Below are 19,475 nucleotides of genomic sequence, written 5' to 3'. Positions count from 1 at the left end.
AAGGGCACAAAGAAGGCAGGGAGGGTGGAAAAGTTTGGGATGTTGTGAGAAATGACTCAAAATGGTGGGGGCAATAGTAGAAGTTACTCAAATGTGGGGGGGTCATGATGTGGCGGGAGGCGATGACTGCAAATTCTTTCCCGTTCCTGCAATCGATCCTGGGGCTTAAACCCCAGTGTAAGGGAAACCGCTAATACTTGTTTTTTATTAAAAAAAAAAATTAATATATATATATAAAAAAATATCCATTTGGGTCAGCTGAAAACAAGTAGAAGAAGAGGGTGATTAATGTCCTCCCGGAGGCAAGTAAATTGAAGGCCGAAAAGTGGAGTTTCCTCCAAACTGCATGAAGGTTTCTGCGGGGCACGGAGCAGGGGAGAGGGGTCGGACGGGGACCTCCTGTGAGGCAGCGAGTGGCAGCTTCATTTATACGCCTCCGGCCCCCGTCCGACCCCTCTCCCCGGCTCCGGGCCCCGCGGGGCGGACGCAGGCCCCGGCCCCGGCCCCTCCTTGCCGGGCGCTGCCCGCCAGACGCCTCCCCCGGCCGGCGCGGTCATGGCGGCTCGGCGGCGGCAGACGAGCTGAACGAAGCGAGTATGGCGGGTCCCGGCGGGGCCCCTCCGCGTTTGGCTCTGACCCTCGCCTTTTTGGCAGCGTTGGTCGCCATCAAGTATTACCGAGACGCTGAGGTAGCCCGGCAGCAGGTAACGGGAAAGGGGGAGAAATGGCGGGGGGGGGGGGCGCTGGCGGGAGGGCGGCGGACGGACACCGGCCGTGAGGCCGCGCTGCCTCTCAGGGAGGGGAGGGATGAAATGGCGAGCGGAGAGGATCCTGCCGCTGTGGGGGTCGGGGCGGTGGCGGCCGCGGGGGTTGAGGTGGCTCTTGCTGGGGTGAGGGGACTGCTAGGCAGCGGTAGCCACTGGGGTTGAGGGTGGGCCGCCACTGGGCTAAGGGGACCATCAGGGTTGAGGTGGCCACTGGGGATTTGGTGGCCGTTGCCAGGTTGAGGTGGCCAAGGAGGTAGAGATGGCCACTGGGGTCGAAGTAACTGCCAGGCGGCGGTGGCCACTGGGGTTGAGGTGGCCACCACCAGGCTAAGGGGATCACCAGGCATCAGTGGCCATCGGGGCTGAGGTGGCCACTGGGGATGTGGTGTCTGTCGACCAGGCTGAAGTGGCCATGGGGTTGAGGTGGCTGAGACCAGGCTGAGGTGGCCACTGGGGTTGAAGTAACTGCCAGGCATCGGTGGCCCCTGGGGCTGAGGTGGCTGCTAAGGGTGAGGTGGTCGCTGCTGGCCTGAGGTGATGACCAGCCATTGGTGGCCATCAGGGTTTGAGGTGGCCACTGCTGGGCCGTGGAGACCACCACACATAGGTGGCCACTGGGGTTGATATGTCTGTGGCCAGGCTGAGGTGACTGCCAGGCATCAGTGGCCAGTGGGGTTGGGGTGGCCACCGGGGTTGATATGGCCATTACCAGGCTAAGGGGACCACAAAGCTGAGATGCTGGCCTCAGGGCATTGGTGGCTGCAGTCTTGAGGTGGTTGCGTCCAGGCTGTGGCGACCACAAAGCCATGGCAGCCACTGGCCAGACTATAGGGATCACCATTCATCAGTGGCCATGGAGCCTGAGGTGGCCACTGCCAGGCTGTGGTGGCCACCACCAGGCTGAAATGACCATTGAGCTGTGGTATTCAGAGGCAGCCACTGCCAGGCTGAAGTTTTGTAGAGCTGTGGTGGCCATCAGGCTTGAAGTGGCCACAGGGATTGTGATGGCCATCGTCAGGCTGAAACAACCACAGAGCTGTGGTGACTGCCAGGCAGCAGTAGTGACCGCACCTCTGAGGCCAGCTGCTGTTTCCTTCCTGCTTTATGCCCTGGACAAAAGGCCCCAAACTCTCAGGTGTTTCTCAGATGTTTTAGCGGTCTTCCAGTACCTCAACGGGGGCTTCAGGAAAGATGGGGAGAGACTGTTCAGCAGGGCCTGCTGTGACAGGACGAGGGGTAACGGTTTCAAAACAGAGGGAGGTAGATTTAGATTGGATATTAGGAAAAAATTGTTTACAATAAGGGTGGTAGAACACTGGCCCAGGTTGCCCAGAGAGGTGGTGGATGCCCCATCCCTGGAAACGTTCCAGGCCAGGTTGGATGGGGCTCTGAGTGACCTGATCTATTTGGAGATCTTCCTGCTTCTTGCAGGGGGGTTGGACTAGATGACCTTTGAAGGTCCCTTCCAACCCTAACCATTCTATGATTCTATGTTTGTGGATTTTTTTTCAGGCTAGAAATGCAGATCCTGTGTGCCCTGAGTGACTCTTGACTGTAGAAGCAGCCAAAGAATGAAGGACATGAGCTGAAAAATGGGAAGGCTTTTTTTAGGGGCTTTGTTTTGGTTTATTTTTAAATAAGGGTGATTGACACTGGTTTTGATTGTAGTCCCTACAATTCAAACGGCTGCTGCACGCTTTGGGGAAAGCATGCCTTTGTGAAAGATCGAACTCCCCTGGCTCTTCGCTTTGGTGTGCATCCTTGAACACCTGAAAAGATTCGCGGAAAAGAGCAGACTTCTCCTTCTTGATAGTTCTGTAGCAAAAAGACAAATGTTTTTAAAGGATACCTCTTTTCTTTGTCTCTTCTTGCATTGCAAAAAGGAGAAAATGGCTCAAACAAGTTAATTGGAAGAATTCTGCCGACAGGGACGGAAGGGTCAGGACAGTCCTCGACAGGCTGGCTGAGAAGACCTCAGCCTTGCTTGACAGAAAGCCAGCTCTTCTGGAGGTTCTGGTTTTCCTAGAGATGGCTGTTGCTGGGCACTGCTGGAGAGGAGAACAAAATGTGAACAGCCCAAGGTTTTGTATTTTTTCTTCATCTTGCTTAAAACATATGTCTTGTCTCTTTCAGTGGAAATGTTTATTTAGCTAAACAACCCACAAGCAGGTGGGAGAAGAAAACTCTTTGTGAAAACCACAATTCTCCTCCTCTACAAAAAGATTGAAAATCTCAGTCTTGCTCTTGTGGTGCAAATAGGGAAACTTTTTATTTCTTATAATCCTAGATCAGAAAGAAAAAAACCCACAAGTTCTGGAGAGCTTTCTTTAATGTGACTGTTATCAGAAAGCAAAAGGCCGAGCCCTGACATCTCTCTCCCCTTTAAAACATAGTTTTTATCATCCCTTTTGACTGAGGGCAGCAGGCCTGGTGCATGCTCTGCAGAAACCTCTGTTCCCCTGTGGTTGGGGTCTTATCTGGGGCCGGCTGGGTCCCTGGGGTCCTGGTGCGGGTGAGGCTGTGCGGAGGGGATGTTGCCGTTAAGCTGCCGTGCTTTGTGAGTGTAGAAAGAAACATTTCCAGAGGGAGCGAACGGATGCGCTGTGCCAGTACTGCCTGGAGTGTGCCTTTGCTGGAGAAGCGGCTGTTTTACCTGGCTCTGGGGAGGGCAGTGCTGTCTGGAGCAGGCACGATGCTGGTGCCGGTCCCGTTAGCGGGGAGGCTGCATCTTGCTGGCTGCTGGCACACATGTGAGATGCGTGCACGCTCATAGGTCGCCTTACCGCAGAGCTACCATATCTCTACCAGTTACAGTTGTAGGAATAATTATCTGATGGGTCTGCAGCTGATGGCTTTTCATTGCTTAACCTACGTGAAAGTGCAGGCTGAGGGGATGGGAGGACACTCTCAATTTAGATTAATTTTTGGATGCTGACATCCGAGACCAGGCACCCATATTCCCCCCTTCACGTTCTGCTGTCTTAGATGCATTCAGAGATGTTCTTCTCTTCATGTGGGATATAACTGGTTTTCTCTCTGCCTTCAGCCCTATTAAGTAAATAAATGATCATGACTTTTCCTAATACTACAGCAGCAGGCGGTCTGACCAACTAAAAACTTTGTTGCTCATTTCCCTTCCATCCCTTGAGGTCTGTGTCTGTGAAGTGCAAAAAGAAGAGAGAGTCTAAAAGATTCATCAGCAGGGAATCACTGATGTGCTGTGGACTAGGAAATGGACCACCTCTTCAGACCTCAGTACGCATCCAGGACAGCCTCCTCTGCGGAGGAGGAAGCCATTGTGCGCTCCCTGCACGCTCCCCTGCGCCATGAGCCAGCTCCCAGACAGTGAGCAATGACACAGGCCCGTATGAGGCTGATGCATTACGTGCCATGCACAAGCAAGATCTAGAGCCGAGAGGGGTGCTGAAGCCTGCCCAAGGCTTCCTGACACAACCCTGGCACCTGGCTGTCAGGGAACAGGGCAGTTGCTCAGGAGAATGTTGTTATTTACAGCGCCAAGGATGTGCATCCCCATTCATCTGGGGAACAAAGGCACTGTTTGGGCCCCAGGAATGAGGACAGTCCCTTGTTCCTTCATTCCTTTTTCAGCTGTGTAGTTCCTGCACGCTTCCCTCCTTGTCTTTGCGCAGCCATGTCTGTGTCCAGATCTCTGGTTGGTATTCCAGGGTCTTTATTTCTGTCTGTCTCAGTCCTGAAACTGCCCTGGAAGGCTCTTAAGTGCTTCTGGTGCTGCAGTTGACGGGAGCAAAGCCTTCCAGGCTGCATTAGTGCTGCTTCAGGCTGGCAGGCAGCAGATGGAAAATAAACTAGTTCAGGAGCTCTGGGGATGGTAATGGTGCTGCAGGCGATAGAGAATAAACATGGTTAAACAGCAGAATACAGAGTATTTATCCGTGCAGCTTTAGGGTTTTACAGGGATGGCAGGGGAAGCTGCCCCAAATGACAGGTCCCAGGGGCTGTGCTGCAGGCTGACTGGTGGCGATGTGGCCTGCCTTGCTCTGTGTCTCTCTCTTCCTCTCGCACCAAGGTGGAGCTCTTTTGGTCTGCCTGCAAGTCGTCCCTTTCCCTTCAGTGCTGAGTACTGCGGAGTGGAAATGACTGGAAGCATCTAGAACCCTTCTGGGGCTGCTCCGAGGGGGACATTGTGTTTCAGTGGTGTTTTCCATTGGAGGATCTATGCGTGGGCTTTGCAGGCCATCCCACCAGCTATTGCAGAGGGAGAAACTGAGGCACAGGGTGGTTGGGATCTTGCAGAAGTCTCTGGAGAAGACCATGGGGATTTTGGTTCCCCGATGTATGTCTGAATGGATAGCCAGTGCTCCCTGTGGAGCAAGGGGCCAAAATGCTCCATCCAGTCCTGAGGCTGGAGACCTAGAGGGGAACCTGACTAGAGCAGGGCAGCTGTGCAGGGTAGCACTGGCATGGATCTCGGTGCAGGTATAAGTTAAGTTGCTTTCTGCAGAGTTACAAGGGCTCAGTTCATTTGCTTTGTGTTCTTGTAATGTGGATAGTAATGTATTTGACTGCCTTTGTTTCACTGTGCGTCAGTTAATTACAGAAATCGTGATTTCCAGGTGCTCTGAATATCTGCATATTTAGGACATCTGGAAAAAGTTGGAAATTTTTCTGACGAAAGACTTTGAGGCCGACTCTGAGCAAATGATTCAGTTTGAATTACTCAGCCAGATGTAGTTATAATATGCTCATGCCAACAGTTCCTGGACACCGATCCCTATTGTAAATAGCTCAAAATCCTGCCAAGGGGTGTTAATTTTTCAATTTGATGGCTGTGTTGTGTGCTGGAAAGAATGCAAATTAACTCTGAAGCTGAGAGGGGCCAGAGTGAATTTCTGCAAGAGACTGGAATGAAATCTCACTTGCCTGTTCTTCCCAAACTAGGAGCTGGCACTGAAGTCTCTGGGAAATGAGGGGCTGTTTCTCTTTTCTTCTCTGGACACAAACAACGATCTGTACCTCAGTCCAGAAGAGTTCAAGCCGATAGCTGAGAAGCTGACAGGTAGGTACCTACCTTGCAGAGCTCTCTCTGCACAGACCAAGCAAGAAGCAGAGGTAATGCACTCAACGGTTTTTATTCATGTCTTATTTTTTTCTGCGTACTGTTTTGGGTCTTATTTACATGAAGAGAGGCTGCTAAGCTTTACATGTTTTTGAAAAAGTTTAAGCACTAGACATCACTTTCACAAAGTAGAGTTTTTGTAAGACTGAAAATCCTATTGCTGGACTAGCAAAGCACGTAAGTTACTTTGTCTAGAGCTTAAAGGGGATTTGGGGTGAGTGAATGCAACAAATACAGCTCAGCCCAGGCTAGGCCAAAACTATTAGCGAGTGGCAGCGCTTAATTTATACGCTCCTCCGGCTATAGCAATTCCTCTCAGGTAGCAGTTGTGAGAGATCATGTTTGGAGGCTGTGTCAGCCTGTAGCAAAGGTCTCTTGGTGGTGCCAAGCAGGAGGAAGTGTGGTGATGATAGTGTAGAGGAGAGCTTGCAGTGCAGTTGAAATACAGGCAGTTGTTTACCTGGCTAAAGCATGTGTTCTTATCCCTCCTAGGTGAAATGAGACTGCTTAGCTGAGCCACAAGGTTTAGAGAGTTGTCCATGAAAAGGAAGGCTCCCCTTTAATTCATGCAACTAAAGATGGTCTCTGGGGTCAGTCTGAGTTCTGCTGCTGAATACAGCGTAGGGACAGCTGGGAAACTTCCAGTGCTCCGGGATTTGCCAGGATAAATGTGTAGTCACTTCACAATTGCTTACAAAGGCAGGGAGGTGAAACAGCTCCTTAAATTCTTGTCCGTTTGTTTAGGAGTTGCTCCTGTCTCAGAATTTGAAGAGGAAGAGACGCCTGATCCCAGTGGGGAGACGTTGTCCATTGTGGCTAAATTCCAGCCTTTGGTCATGGAAACGATGACGAAGAGCAAAGACGGTTTCTTGGGAGTAAGTATCATGCAGGATGTCTACAGCCAGAAATTCTGGTATAAACACGTCCAATAGGCTGGTGATGTCATCAGGAATAAGTCCTAGTGCGTTAGGAGGGGGAGATGGTCTTGCTTAAGCCCATGGGATTTGCTTGGATGAGCAAGCTAACTGCTTTCTGCAGCATTTCATTGGTTTCCGTGCACTCAGCAGCACTGTGCTCCAATTAATACGCCCTTCCTGGGAAGCTTGAAGCAGACATTAGAGATAGCTCTCCTGGAGCTAAGTCCAAAAGCAGTAGCGTTATATGGTATGTTCCCCTCTCTCTCATGTCCTGTTACTCACACAATTGAAAGTTGACTATTCGGTGGTGTTTGGGGTGGTAGGAAGAATTTAAGACATTACATATTTTTTTCCCCTTCTGCAAAGGCCTGCTTGCATCCGTCAGCATTACTGCATGTTTGAAGAGTCCAGTCTAGACTCCAACAGTGTATTTTGTTCACAGATTTCTCACGTCGCTCTCTCTGGGCTGAGGAATTGGACTGCCGCAGCAACCCCTATGAGTGTGATGCTTGCCAGGCAGTTCAAAGCCTTTCTTCCTCCAAAGAATAAACTGCATCTTGGGGATCCGTGGTGGATAATTCCTAGTGAACTGAACATCTTCACTGGGTATCTTTCCAACAACAGATTTTACCCTCCCCCTCCCAAGGGCAAAGAGGTGAGATATGAAACTCAGTTTCTATATATGTGAGTGGTATTTTGTATAAATGTTCTGCCTTATAGCCCAGATGAATTACAGGAATGCGTAGAGGGACAAGGCTATTGTGTTATGTTTCCCTGAACTTTTTAAGGGAGCAAAAAGGCTGAAATGTACAGCCAGGAGCACCATCTGCTAAATTGGAGGCAAAACTAAAAGCAGGCAAAAGCTCTGGATGTCTGTTGTGGCCAGATAAGGCTGACTTGAGTAACTTCATCTTGCTTTAAGTGTTTGGGGTTTTAGACTGGCCTTCCCCAGACAGGGAGGGGAGAGGGTTATGCAGAAAGCACTTGTATGAAGTGATCATGCCTTGTGGAAGAGTTGCCTAGTGCCACCCCAGAGGTGAACGTTTCATTGACAAGTGAAATGATGTGTATCCATAGTTGTAAAGCCAGGCGTGTCTATCACTCTCCCCCGGGATGCCCGGGTAGGTGTTAGTGATCACATAGTTGATACACCTTCGCAGACTTTATTGATTGCATACCCACTATTTCAAAGTCTTAAGTAGTATTGATGGAGGCATCCTTGTAGATCAGTTTACCGTACTCAGACAGTCAACCGACTAGGATCATGGAAACTTGCAAACAATGGGAGTAGCATTAAAAGCGTGGAAGATGGATTTATTTTTTAAAAGCAGTCTCTTGCTTTATCTCCTTGATTTGTGCTTAGGTAGATCTCCAAGCTAATTTTTAAGTCATAGCCATTCTCTTGCCTTCCTGACCTGGTGGGGAGTTACTTTGGAGCTGCAGCTGACCTGCTATGGAGGAACCGTTCTCATTTTTGCTCTCTTACAATTCTTTCCCTAGATCATAATCCACAAGCTTTTGAGCATGTTCCACTCGCGCCCCTTTGTCAAAACCCGCTTTGCTCCCCAAGGAGCTGTGGCCTGCATCCAAGCCATCAGCACGTTCTACTACACCATAGCATTCAGGTAAGGCCATCAGTTCAAGGTGGGCTTGGGGACTTTGAGAAGGGCTTGGGGGCACATCTGAATTTGTTCCATTTCTCAGGGGAGTGGAGAAGGTTGCTGTGAGCCGTGGCAGAGAGCGTGAGTGTCATTGCATGTGCAGTCGTGTTCCCCAGCAAGATCAGACGTGTCCTGGCTGGGAGGGAGGCGAAGCCGTTGGAGGAAGAGAGTGGTTCAGAGCCAGCTCTTGTTCGTGTGTTATGCTTTGCTGACGCCTGAAGAGGGCACCCGTGCTTGCAGTGTCACTGAGTCCCTGGTGAGGCAGGGACAGTTGCCCAGATGCAGGACAGCAGCCGTTGTTCATCACCCTTGGTTTGGGGGTGTCCATCATCCCTGGCTGAAAGGGGAGAGTCTGATTAGCAAGATATTGGTTAGATTTTGGTTAATCTGTGGGTGGAGCGCCTTTCCAAGGGGGAGAGCCTGGGGAATTGTTCTCTTGTTTTACTGGGAGTGTTACACAGCTTTTATTTGCCTGGTCAAGCTGGAAGGGAGGCTGAAGGGATTTTAGTCTCTTCCTGTGTTTCAAGGAATGATAATGTAATTCATCTTTCCTGGATGGACGATTATTGCCCAGTTCCAAAAGGCATCGATATTGGAGATGATCCTGACCCAGGGGATCTGCTCCAGTCTTTTGGTCTCTTCCTTATGTGACATGAAAAGCTTTTTGAACTGAACCTCTCTGCCCTAGTTTAGCTTCATAATTTCTGGTGCCTGGAGATAACTTTTCCCTGCTGTCATCTGCAGCATATGATCCATTCCCTCCCCCCGGCACTGCAGCTGATGGCTCCTTTCTCATTTCAGGATCCATGCTGAGTTCCAGCTGAACGAGCCACCAGACTTCCCCTTCTGGTTTTCCCCAGGCCAGTTCACAGGTCACATCATCCTCTCCAAGGATTCTTCCCACGTCCGAGAGTTTAAGCTCTTTGTCCCTAACAACAGGTACAGCTGTTTCTTTCTTTCCCTGGGTGCTGAATAGACCTGAGTATTGTTGTAAATGAAGCCCAGTGGAACCCAGGGGCTCTGGGATTCTGTCCTGTGTAGGACAGGAGGGCCATGTGTAGGGGGAGGCTGGGGAGGCTTTTTATATGAAGATATGAGTGCAGTGGCAGCCCTGTCCCTTGTGGTTTGTGGGCATCCTGGCCTGTGCAGGGAAGGCAGATCAGCAGTCTGAGCTTTGGGCAGGCTTTTTCTGCTGTTTGCTTATCTGTTTTCCCTCCACATCCTTCTCTGCCAGCAGTCATCACGGTCCTCATGTCCTCAATTCTCCTGTTACACTTACTCCTTAAACTGGTTCTAATGCATTTTTTTTTTTCAGGAATAGCTCTGTTTATCAACAGGTCTGGGGGGCATCTGGCTTGGAAGAGGCAGGGAAGGACAAGGGCAGAGGAGGGACAGCGGAGAAGCAGGGCAAAGGTTGCTGGGGACATGGAGCATGCAGGGGATTGTTGTCCTTGCACAACCTGGCTGCAACTGGCACATCCTTCAACTCGGCGTCCAAGCCTGAGCTGTCCTGTGCCAAACCATTTTAGAGGGAGGTACCTGCATACACACGGAAAGACGTGCAAGGATGGGGAATTTAAGTTGTCCTGATACTGCCCCAGAGACAGGCGGCAGTCTCCCCTCACCTGTCCCAGCAGTCCCTGGCTGTGGAAGGACCCTTGCAGATGTCAGATACCTGCTGCAAGCTGCAGAAGACTCCTTGAGTGTCTGTGATGGATAAGCTCATTATTTTCAGCCAAGTCCCTGGAAAATATGAGTGAATCAAGCTCTGCAGTTGCCTGTAAAACTAGCAAATGCATCTCTACTAGTTGGTGACCCATTTCAGGGTCTGACTCACTCACCAGTAGCTGTCCCTTGATACTTGGAGGATGGGGAGAGACAGGCAGGGTGTGGAGAGCAGCCCCTGGCAATCCCAGTGCCTGGCTTAAGGCACAGAAGTACAGCAAAGCCTGATGCTCTTACTTCAACCTGTTTTTTGCTTGGTGTTTCACAGCTTAAGGTTTTGTGTGCATACCTTCTCAGTGGCTCATTCCTGCTCTCTGACAAGCAGCTGGAAGCGTTTCAGGGGAAAGAAGCTTCAAATCTCTTTGCCTATGACGGCTGGAGTGAAAATTCTATTATAACATTACCCTGGCGACTCAATCCCTGTGGCTCTGTCAGCACATTTGTTACAGCAAGCAGACACTTACGGCTCTGCCAGCAACTCCTTACAAAAGCCTTTTGCTTCCAAAAAACCACTTTCAAAAGTTCAGCAGGATCAGAATGTGCAAGTTAAGTGCTGAGGAGGAAGGGGGAGCAAAGACACCTTTCTTTTCCTCACTTTGACAGTACTCAGAGGTGTGAGTGCATTTACCCAGTGCTTGGTTATTTCCCTTGCCCTGATCCAGCAGGTATCTTTGCTGGTCTTGTGTGGAGAACACGGTGATCTCCCAGAGGCTCTGGGCTTCCATGCTGACCCTGCAAGAGGAGCACTGGATGTTCTCATTTATTTGGGGTTTCCCGTACATAGCTTTAGCCTTGGGTGACTCTGAACGTATTGGGTTCACCTTTCAGGTCTCTGAACGTTGATATGGAGTGGCTGTATGGGGCGAGTGAAAGCAGCAACATGGAAGTGGATATCGGCTACCTGCCTCAGGTCTGTAGTCACTCTCAGTCCTCTGTGTGCGTGCAGCATCTCAGCAGGGATTTATGCTGCCATGGCCCTGGGCTGTATAACCTCAGTTATCCCTGCTCTTTAGAGCTTTCTCTTGAACATTTCAATACAGCAATATAATCTCTGTTGATCTGTGTATATCCTCTGCAGCTATGTGGCTCCCTATTGCCAGTTCTTATGATTTTTTTTCCCCTCTGTGTGGATTGAATCCTAAGCTCCGGGAGTCATGTGACTTTCAATTTTTAAAAAGTTATCTGACAGGGAGGGGGAAGAGTAGGAGCTGAACCCAAGCCCTGAGCGCAGAGGAGAGTATGAACAGCAGCGTGTCTGAATTTAGAAACTGCATGAGGTTGTTGCTCTATTTTGTGGTAATCCCAGCTCTTGGGACTGGAAACATAAGTCAAGTTTTTGAATGCCTGAATTCAACAGTCCCATTTTCTCCTAAAATAGATCTGTGTTTCCTTTTAATTACCAAAATTCAGGAAAAGACACTTAACAAAATAATATCAGATGTACCAAAACACTGAACTACGCTCCTGAACAGCTTGCTTTCCCTGCTGCACCCTCTTGTGGCTTGCCACCGGCCCTGTACGGGCTGTGCTGGTGGTAAGAGTGAGAGCTTCACACCGGCCCTGCGGGTCCCAAAGATTTTAAGGATCTGATATCCCACAGTCAAAAGTCTTCACTGGGAAGGGGGAACACGGAGTGAACAGGTCTCAGGCATTTCCAGTCTAGCAAACACAGTCAGACAATAACTGAAGGAAATTACGTTCTTATATTGGAGAATAGCTTTCCTGCTATTCCCCAATAAAACACATCTGCAACTGGTAAAGTGCAGCTCCTGGAGACGATAGATCAAGCTGTATCTTCATTAGAAGCTGCACGGTCTTTATTTTGCATTTTTGTCCTATCGTGGAGTACAGAAAAACCAGGAGTGGGATATCTGCAATGTCCAACTCTCAGCCTGTTCTCTTGCAGATGGAGCTGGAATCGACAGGGCCTTCCATCCCCTCTGTGATCCATGACGAGAACGGAAATGTAATTGACAGCAGGGATCCCTCAGGGGAGCCCATTCAGTTTGTGTTCGAAGAGATAACCTGGCAGCAGGAAATCCCCTGGGAAGAGGCAGCCCAGAAGCTGGAAGTAGCCATGTATCCATTTAAGAAGGTGAGGAAGGGGCGGGGCTCTTCCTTGGCACATTTATTTGTGGCAGGTCATCTTCACCAAGACATCCAGTCACCTCGAAGACCAGCAGAAACCAGAGGCTACAACCCAATCAGCATTCAGAATAGTGTGAGGGTCTGTGAGCTCAGTGTGTGCCTCCCGGGCTTGATGGAGTTCCAGTTTCCAGATGAGGGAGTACAGCATCTCTGAAAGGGGTTGCACAGCAGCACAGGCAGGAGCAAAGCCTAGACGTCATGTGTCCCAGGCTTGGATTGTAAATGTAGGCTCATGCTTCCTTCCTCTTATCAGTAGCTGCCGACGCGATTTCTGAGTGAAGTAGGTAATCGCGCTGTTTACAAATGGTTTTCCTCTGGCGTTACTTTTGCAACGTTCAGCTACCTTTGGACCAAGCGTTCCTTATCAGCGGAAAACACACAATCCGCCTGTGCCTCTGCATCCTGCGGTGAGACACAGATTTATAGCATTGGGTGACCCAAACTATATAACATGCCAGTAGCCTGTGGCGCAGATGGCTACTGCCTGTCACTGCTTCCTTGGCCAAAGGGACATGTTTCAATGGCTTCCTCCTTGTGCCTGAGCTTACAAATGACCCTTTGAGCTGCCAAGATGTTAATAAAGTTCCCTTCATTTGAGTGATTGGAACAATCTCTGTGCAGGGTCCCTCGCAGTCCGTTTTTAGGCCGTTTCAGTGAGGTTTTGTAATAAATATCTGAAGGCCAGATTTCCTAGGCTGCTGAGGTGTGTTTGCAGACAGCCTGCCCGCAGTTGTGCAGATGCTCTCTGCAGTGTGTAAAGATGGGGCTCTGCGGGAGCCAGTAACAGCCCACATGCTGTGAGGGGCTCGCTACAATCTCACCGGGAGATGAAGTTGTCCCTGGGCATTGCACTACAGGTGTCATTTGGTTTAATCTGTGGGAACTACTGCAGATTAAATTCTGTGTGTGTCACCTGTAGCATGTGGCAGGTCTGGTTCCTTCAGACCCTGCTGATATTTGAGATGGGCTGTTCTGTGTCTATTTCTCAAGCTGCCTCTCTGCCTCCAGGTCTCCTACCTTCCCTTCACACAAGCTTTTGAGCGAGCAAAAGCAGAAAAGAAGCTGGTGCACTCAATCCTGCTGTGGGGTGCCCTGGACGACCAGTCCTGCTGAGGTGAGGACATTCCCAGCGTAGCTTGTTCAGGCTCTCAGAAGAGCTAGGGGTCAGCGAACCAGCAGTCAATGTTGTTTTTCTCATTTTGGCACTGAGGATGCTGAATAGAAATGGGCTGGAAGCGGGGAATTACCGATCAGAGCTTAGGTCCTTAGTGGCAGGATCAGATCTATTTGAGACAAACTCTGGACCAACTCTCTAATCCAAGTGCGGTGGTTGAGGTGGAGTCATGGGTCGGGTCTTTCTCTTTTCTCTTCCTTTCTGTCTGCTTGGGTAGAGGCAGCGTCTGCACGGTGAAAGGGACGCTGCTCTCTGCTTTGTCCCTGACACCTGCATAGGAGAAGCCAGGTGTGTGCTTGGGATTATCCTGATGTGTAGCTTTCCGCACCCCCGCCTAAGTATTTGCATGCCACGTTGAGCAGGAGTGATGGGTGGCAGAGGGGCAGATATGTTTAGTCCTGCCACCCTGAAAAACTCTCCAGCATGTATGAGCTCTGCTTGTCATGAACAGAAAGAGGCACTCAGGGTGGATCCGCAGGGCCTGATCCTTTCCTAAATGCACCACGCCAGTCAGCCTCCATGCAAGCTTGCCCTGGTCCTTCTGTGGCCTTGCAAGCAACTGGGGTCTGCTCTGGTGAGTCTTCTCTGACAGCAGCACACAGGAGAAACAGTAAGTTGTGGAAAATTGCCAACAAAGGAGAAAAAAGACAATGAGCCGGGCCTCGGGGGGGGAGCCCGAGTCCAGCAGCCAGAGTGGTGGCATTGCAGTGGCATCAACCATGGCAACTGTCAGCTCAGGAAACACAGCAAACCACTGTCTGCCTCTCTTCCTCTGCCAGGTTCGGGGCGAACTCTCCGGGAGACCGTCCTGGAAAGTTCGCCCATCCTCGCCTTGCTGAACGAGAGCTTCATTAACAGCTGGTCGCTGGTGAAGGAGCTGGAAGAGCTGCAGGTGAGTGTTGCAGCCATGTCTACCTTCTTTGCGTTCAGTGCTGGTGAACTCGGACGATGCTTGGCACAGAGGTGCCAGCAGGAGAGGGGAGCTTGCACCCATGCCAGTGGGAGATTTCAGCTCCAGGCCCTCCGTGTCCTAGTGATTGTAGGGGCCAAGCAAACACCAGGTGGAGGCAGGCTAAGAAAATGGCACAATCACCCCCTTCGCTCTGTTGTGGTGCCAATTTTAAAAGCTAAATCAGATGCTTCACTGTGAGATAGCCCTCCCCAAAGCCATTTGTGCCATCAGCAAACTGACTTCTCTGTCACTCAGGAAGCAACCAAATACTGCCTCTGATTCTGAGTCTCCTGATTGCACCACAAACCTGTCTCTGGGCCTATGCTGTCAGCTGGGGTCAGTCACAGAGCTGGGGACTTGGGGAGAAGCTGGGATCACACTGTTGGTGTGCCTGGGAACTGCTAGTGGTGGGGTGATTTTATTGTTCGGGGAGAAAATCTATGGCTGAAATGTGAGAGGGAGACTGACTGAAAGGGAATTAGTAAAGCAGATCATGAGAATGGAACCAGTCACCACTGTGCTACAAAGCAGCTCTTTGGTACCTGCCTTTCTCCTGTGTTTGGTGTACTCCTGTGCCGTTCTGCTAGTTTTCGTGTGTGCAAACATGTTTCTTTTGGGTCTCCTTACAGACCAACAGAGAGAATGAGTTCTACAGCAAGCTGGCTGACCTGCACCTGGAGAAATACAACTTCCCTGTGGAGATGATCATCTGCCTCCCCAACGGCACGGTGGTACGTTCATTACCACTTCAGCTGGGCTTGGCTCTTCCCATTAGAACATGTCCTCTTCAGGGTCACCTGCAGACCCTGCAGTGAGTGTCCATCCCCCAGCTCCTTGAGCCATTGTGGGGCCACAGTCCCTCATGATGCTGTGCTCTCAGGGATGCTGTGGCAGACAGACTGCAGGTCTACCGAGAAATCTGAAATAAATGTCTTTTTATTCAGAGAACAACAGCAGCTCTTGGCGGGTGTGAGGGAAACAATCAGTCTTGAACCAGATGTCTGTATGTGATTCCTCATTGTCCCTGATTGGAGTCAGTGACCTTTGGGAAGCCATCGTAGCTTGTTTCCTGCGCCCATTGTCCCTTGTGCTCATGCTTTGGAGAAAATCTCTCCTTATCAGCACCTTCTAGCACATTTATCTTTCTCGATTCCCCAAGTTTGTCACAGCGGCTCAGCCATTAGCAAGTCCACACGCTTTGGCTCTGCTGTTCCCCCCAAAAACCCCCCTGCCTTGGATTTGAAGAATGGCAACAGTTCCTGACACTTGACAGTGCAGCGCTTTGTTGTATGTCAGCAGCCGGGCTGTCTGCAGTGAAGGATCCTGCCAGGGCTAATCTAATTCTGCCCCACGCTTGCCAGGTATTAGCTAATAACATGGGCAGTGACTCTTTGCTGTCTCTTTAGTGGCTCCCATCCAGATGAGGCTGTGGGCTGATGGGTGGCTTCAGCTCAGCCTGTTGAGGTTGCTTTGTTCAGTGGACACATGTTCCCCTTTCCCACCTCCACGGGGGAGGGGAAAGCACAGAGGCATTTGAAGCTCAGGTGCTGGTTTTGCAGCTGTGCTGGGCTGAGAGCGCACACCCCAGCAGTCAGCGTGGTCAGGCTGCCCTCTCCCCAGCCCTTGCTCAGAGCTAGGTTTTATGCCTGCGTGATTTTTCACAAATCGCCTTCATCTTCTCCTTAACCTAACTGAGGGGTCAGCACTCTTGAGGTAAGAAACAGACCATTGTCTTTCTCTGACTGTAAAATGCAGACCTGAATCCTGGATGCTGAATTAGCGTTTGCAAAATACTACAGATTCTTTAAGAGCTGTTACAGTCTTGTCACCTGTGTCCTGGCTAGAGGCCAAGGCAGTGGTTGGGGAATTTTTCTGGCCTTTAAAGTCCCCTCTCTTCTTCTGTTTTCTTTCCCAGATTCACCATATCAATGCCAACTACTTCCTGGATATTACTTCTATGAAGCCTGAAGATGTTGAAAGTAGCATCTTTAGTTTCTCTAACAATTTTGAAGACCCTTCAACTGCAACTTACCTCCAGTTCCTGAAGGAAGGACTGCAAAGAGCAAAACCATACCTGTAGACCTAAAAACAAAGGCACCTGAATGCCCCACAGAGATGGCCAAAGACTTCAGAGATCTATTTTGATTACAGCAATTCTTCCTCATCTTCATTCCCGATTTTGATGGTACGATGCAGACAGTCCAGGACTGGGGCTTTGCTCTGGCTGTTGGTTTGAGGCTGTTTCCAGTGATACCAGTTTACATAACCCGCCCTTTTGAGTTCAGGCAAATTTTTACAGGAGTGAAAATACTTGAATCTCCAAACATTCTCGGTGCGTACACCTTGGTTTGCCACCCACCGTCATGTTTTTTCAGCTCCTGTTCAGCCTCTGTGGTGAAACTCGTGTAACAGCTATGCCAAGCGTCGCCCGGAAACCCCTGATCTCAAGGACTGGACTGTGTGTTGAACCATGGAGAACAGCATTGCCATTACGACCGAACACTCGTGGTGAGCGCCTGTGCCCTGTGAGTGAAGGCACAGAATCCAGCGCAGGTGGGAAGCTCCCTCCTGGAGCCGGGGTCCTCCACGCCTCCTCGCCAGTGGCAGCTCCGAGCTGGAAGCTGCCCTGTGGCTTGTGTGCCAGCTCTTCACTGTGGCATTTATTGACAGCAGTGGCGTAATGGGACTGAAGCTGGTGATGTGTAGACATGAAAGTAGGAGGTTCAAACTGGAGGACAGAGCTCTGGAATGGCCTCCTCCCAGCACCCAGTGTGATGTGGTGGGGGGCCAGTCTCACGTATTCAGGTTCTTTGCATCTGAGGGAGATGGTGAGGTTGACACAGTGAAATTAGGAATGGAGATGAGGGCATTAGAAGTGTGGTGCAGCTCAGAGACATCAGCTGTGGATTAACTCGGGGGGATTAGGGGCCAGAGCCCTGTTAGTTCCACCAGTGCAGTACGTGCACTCCAGGCTGCGGGGTGAGCAGTGCCGACACCCCATTCGGCCCAGGGCCGCTCCCGCCCCACCACCTTTGAGAGCTTTGCTCTCCCAATGTCTCCTCGGAGTTGGTGACATGCTCCATCCCAGTTTGCTTTGAGCTTCCGAATCACACTGAACGATGAACCGTGATGAAGTTCCTTTCGGGAACAGGAGGTTCAGCGTTGCCCTGAGAGCATTAACTAGTTGAGAACTGAGCAGTTTTAAAAGCCAGCAGTACTAAAAAAATTTTCCTGAGATTTTTCCAAAATAATTATTTGGACAGAATGCTATTGTCCCTTACCTGTGGCCACCCAGAGCAGTTGCTCCTGCTCTGTACTAATGCCTGACTACAGAGTGAGCGTAATTTGGAGAAAGTTAAATGAAATGGGTTTTAAAGCATATTCCTGTAGATAGTGAGGAGACAAAGCATCTTCAACAGCTGGCTGCAGACAGCCATGGCTGTTAATGCTTTTCCTGCTCTCCAAAGCACAATTTTGTTGGACCAAATCAAACGGGGGGGGGGGAGTAGTTTGTTTTTGGAAGGGGTATTTTCATTCCTGGGCTCCAGGACCTGGGAGGAACCTGGGATTACCCTGTCCCAGCCCTGTCCCAGCCCTCCTGTCTGTATCCTTGGCTGGAGACGGAGCTTAGATGCACCTCTGGGCTGAACCAGAGTAGCGTCGCGAATTGTTCTAGTGAGATTAATTACCCCGGGATGTTTCTCAGTATCGGCTTTATAACTATGCATTAGCTCTGCACTTTCCTCACACTCCAAGGGGCCTGCAGCAATGACAGGCTTGGATTTGGCAGCGCTTTCAGCTGCGGAAAGTGCCAAAGCCTCCAGGCAGTATTTGAGACCGGGCTCCTGTCACAGTGCCGGTCTTGTCCCTTTGGGAGACTTTAGTGTCATCTCTCTGGGGGACTTTGTCCTGAGTGGAGAGTGGCAGAAGGAGCCTGAGTGCCTGCCTCCCCCGGCTCCTTGGGAGGCCCAGCTGCAGTGTAGATCTGCGCTTCTGCCTTTTACAAAGCTTCACGTGAGGAATTTTTGCTGTCCTGAGCCCCTCGGTCAGGGGCTTCAGACTTTGAAGTGGTGTCTATCAGCTGTGCTCAGGTGAACAGTTCATGTAATTTGTTTTCCTTCCCGCTGATTTTGCAACAGAAGGGGCTGGAGAGGGCAGTGGCTGAGCAGGCAGAGATTGCTTTTGTCTTCTCGAAGGCTGGAAAAACAGGGACAGCAACGGTTCTGCAGAGCCAGGGCAGCCCCTCTGTATTGCAGTGTGCCCAGGTAGGGCAGCATTGCTCGTTTGATCCCGCAGACGTAGAGCTCCCTCGCAGAGATGGTGCCTGTGATGGCCCCATGCACAAGGAGGGTCCGTGCCTGAACCTGCGGTGGGCCTGGGCTCACACCAAGCCGTTGGGATCCCTGAAAGTACCTCGTTTTTTTTTCTCTGGTGGACTGCCAGGCTCTTGCAGCCCTGCCCAGAGAAGCTATTGCTTGAGGCTTTTATTAATACTTGCCAAGCTTTTTTGTCTCCCGTTTGTAAACTGACTAGGTTTTTTCGGTAGGTTTGTGACACCTTGGGGTGGAGGAGGTGCTGCTTTTCTTCACCTCCTGCGCTTTGTGACGCTCTGGTCCCAAACCCACAGCGGGTCAGAGCCGATGCTTTTGCCAGCGAGGGTCCGGGGGGAAGCAGCTCCGCGCGGTTCGGTGCGGGTTGGCGCGACAGGCGGCGGAGCCCGGCTGTAGCTGCACCCGTTAAACCCATCCCACCCCACCACCTTCGGCCTCCTGCAGTTTTTCCCTCCTCCGGGATGGGGATGTGGGCGGGGGGCGGCTGGGCCCGGGGAGGGGGGAACATAACGGTGGGGTGGGGGGCGGTAGGGGCGGGTTTGGGGGAGCGGGGAGGTGGAAAAGGGGTTGGAACGTTCACACCTCTGCAGGCCGCGGCCGCCATTTTACCCCTCACGGCCCCACTCTCGGGGGGCCTGTGCATGCGCGGGCCGGAAGCGCCCCGGGAGAGGCGGGTTCTGCTTCCGGGTGATGGCGGCGGAG

At 50.9% G+C, this 19,475-nt stretch overlaps 1 protein-coding gene across 1 annotated transcript; it reads left to right on the top strand.

Moving 5' to 3' along the window:
* The first annotated feature begins 554 nt into the window (after positions 1–554).
* On the top strand, positions 555–19,198 carry SELENON (selenoprotein N). The gene is made up of 12 exons (XM_086765207.1): positions 555–704; positions 5,688–5,805; positions 6,610–6,740; positions 7,225–7,437; positions 8,283–8,407; positions 9,245–9,382; positions 10,997–11,078; positions 12,075–12,263; positions 13,325–13,430; positions 14,270–14,382; positions 15,072–15,173; positions 16,358–19,198. The coding sequence occupies exons 1-12, from the start codon at positions 597–599 to the stop codon at positions 16,520–16,522; spliced, it is 1,590 nt and encodes a 529-aa protein (XP_086621333.1). The 5' UTR covers positions 555–596; the 3' UTR covers positions 16,523–19,198.
* The last annotated feature ends 277 nt before the right edge of the window (positions 19,199–19,475 follow it).

Source organism: Chlamydotis macqueenii, chromosome 22 (assembly GCF_036417535.1).
Source record: "Chlamydotis macqueenii isolate bChlMac1 chromosome 22, bChlMac1.mat, whole genome shotgun sequence".
NCBI lineage: Eukaryota > Metazoa > Chordata > Aves > Otidiformes > Otididae > Chlamydotis > Chlamydotis macqueenii.
This window is presented reverse-complemented; position numbering and strand designations above follow the sequence as displayed.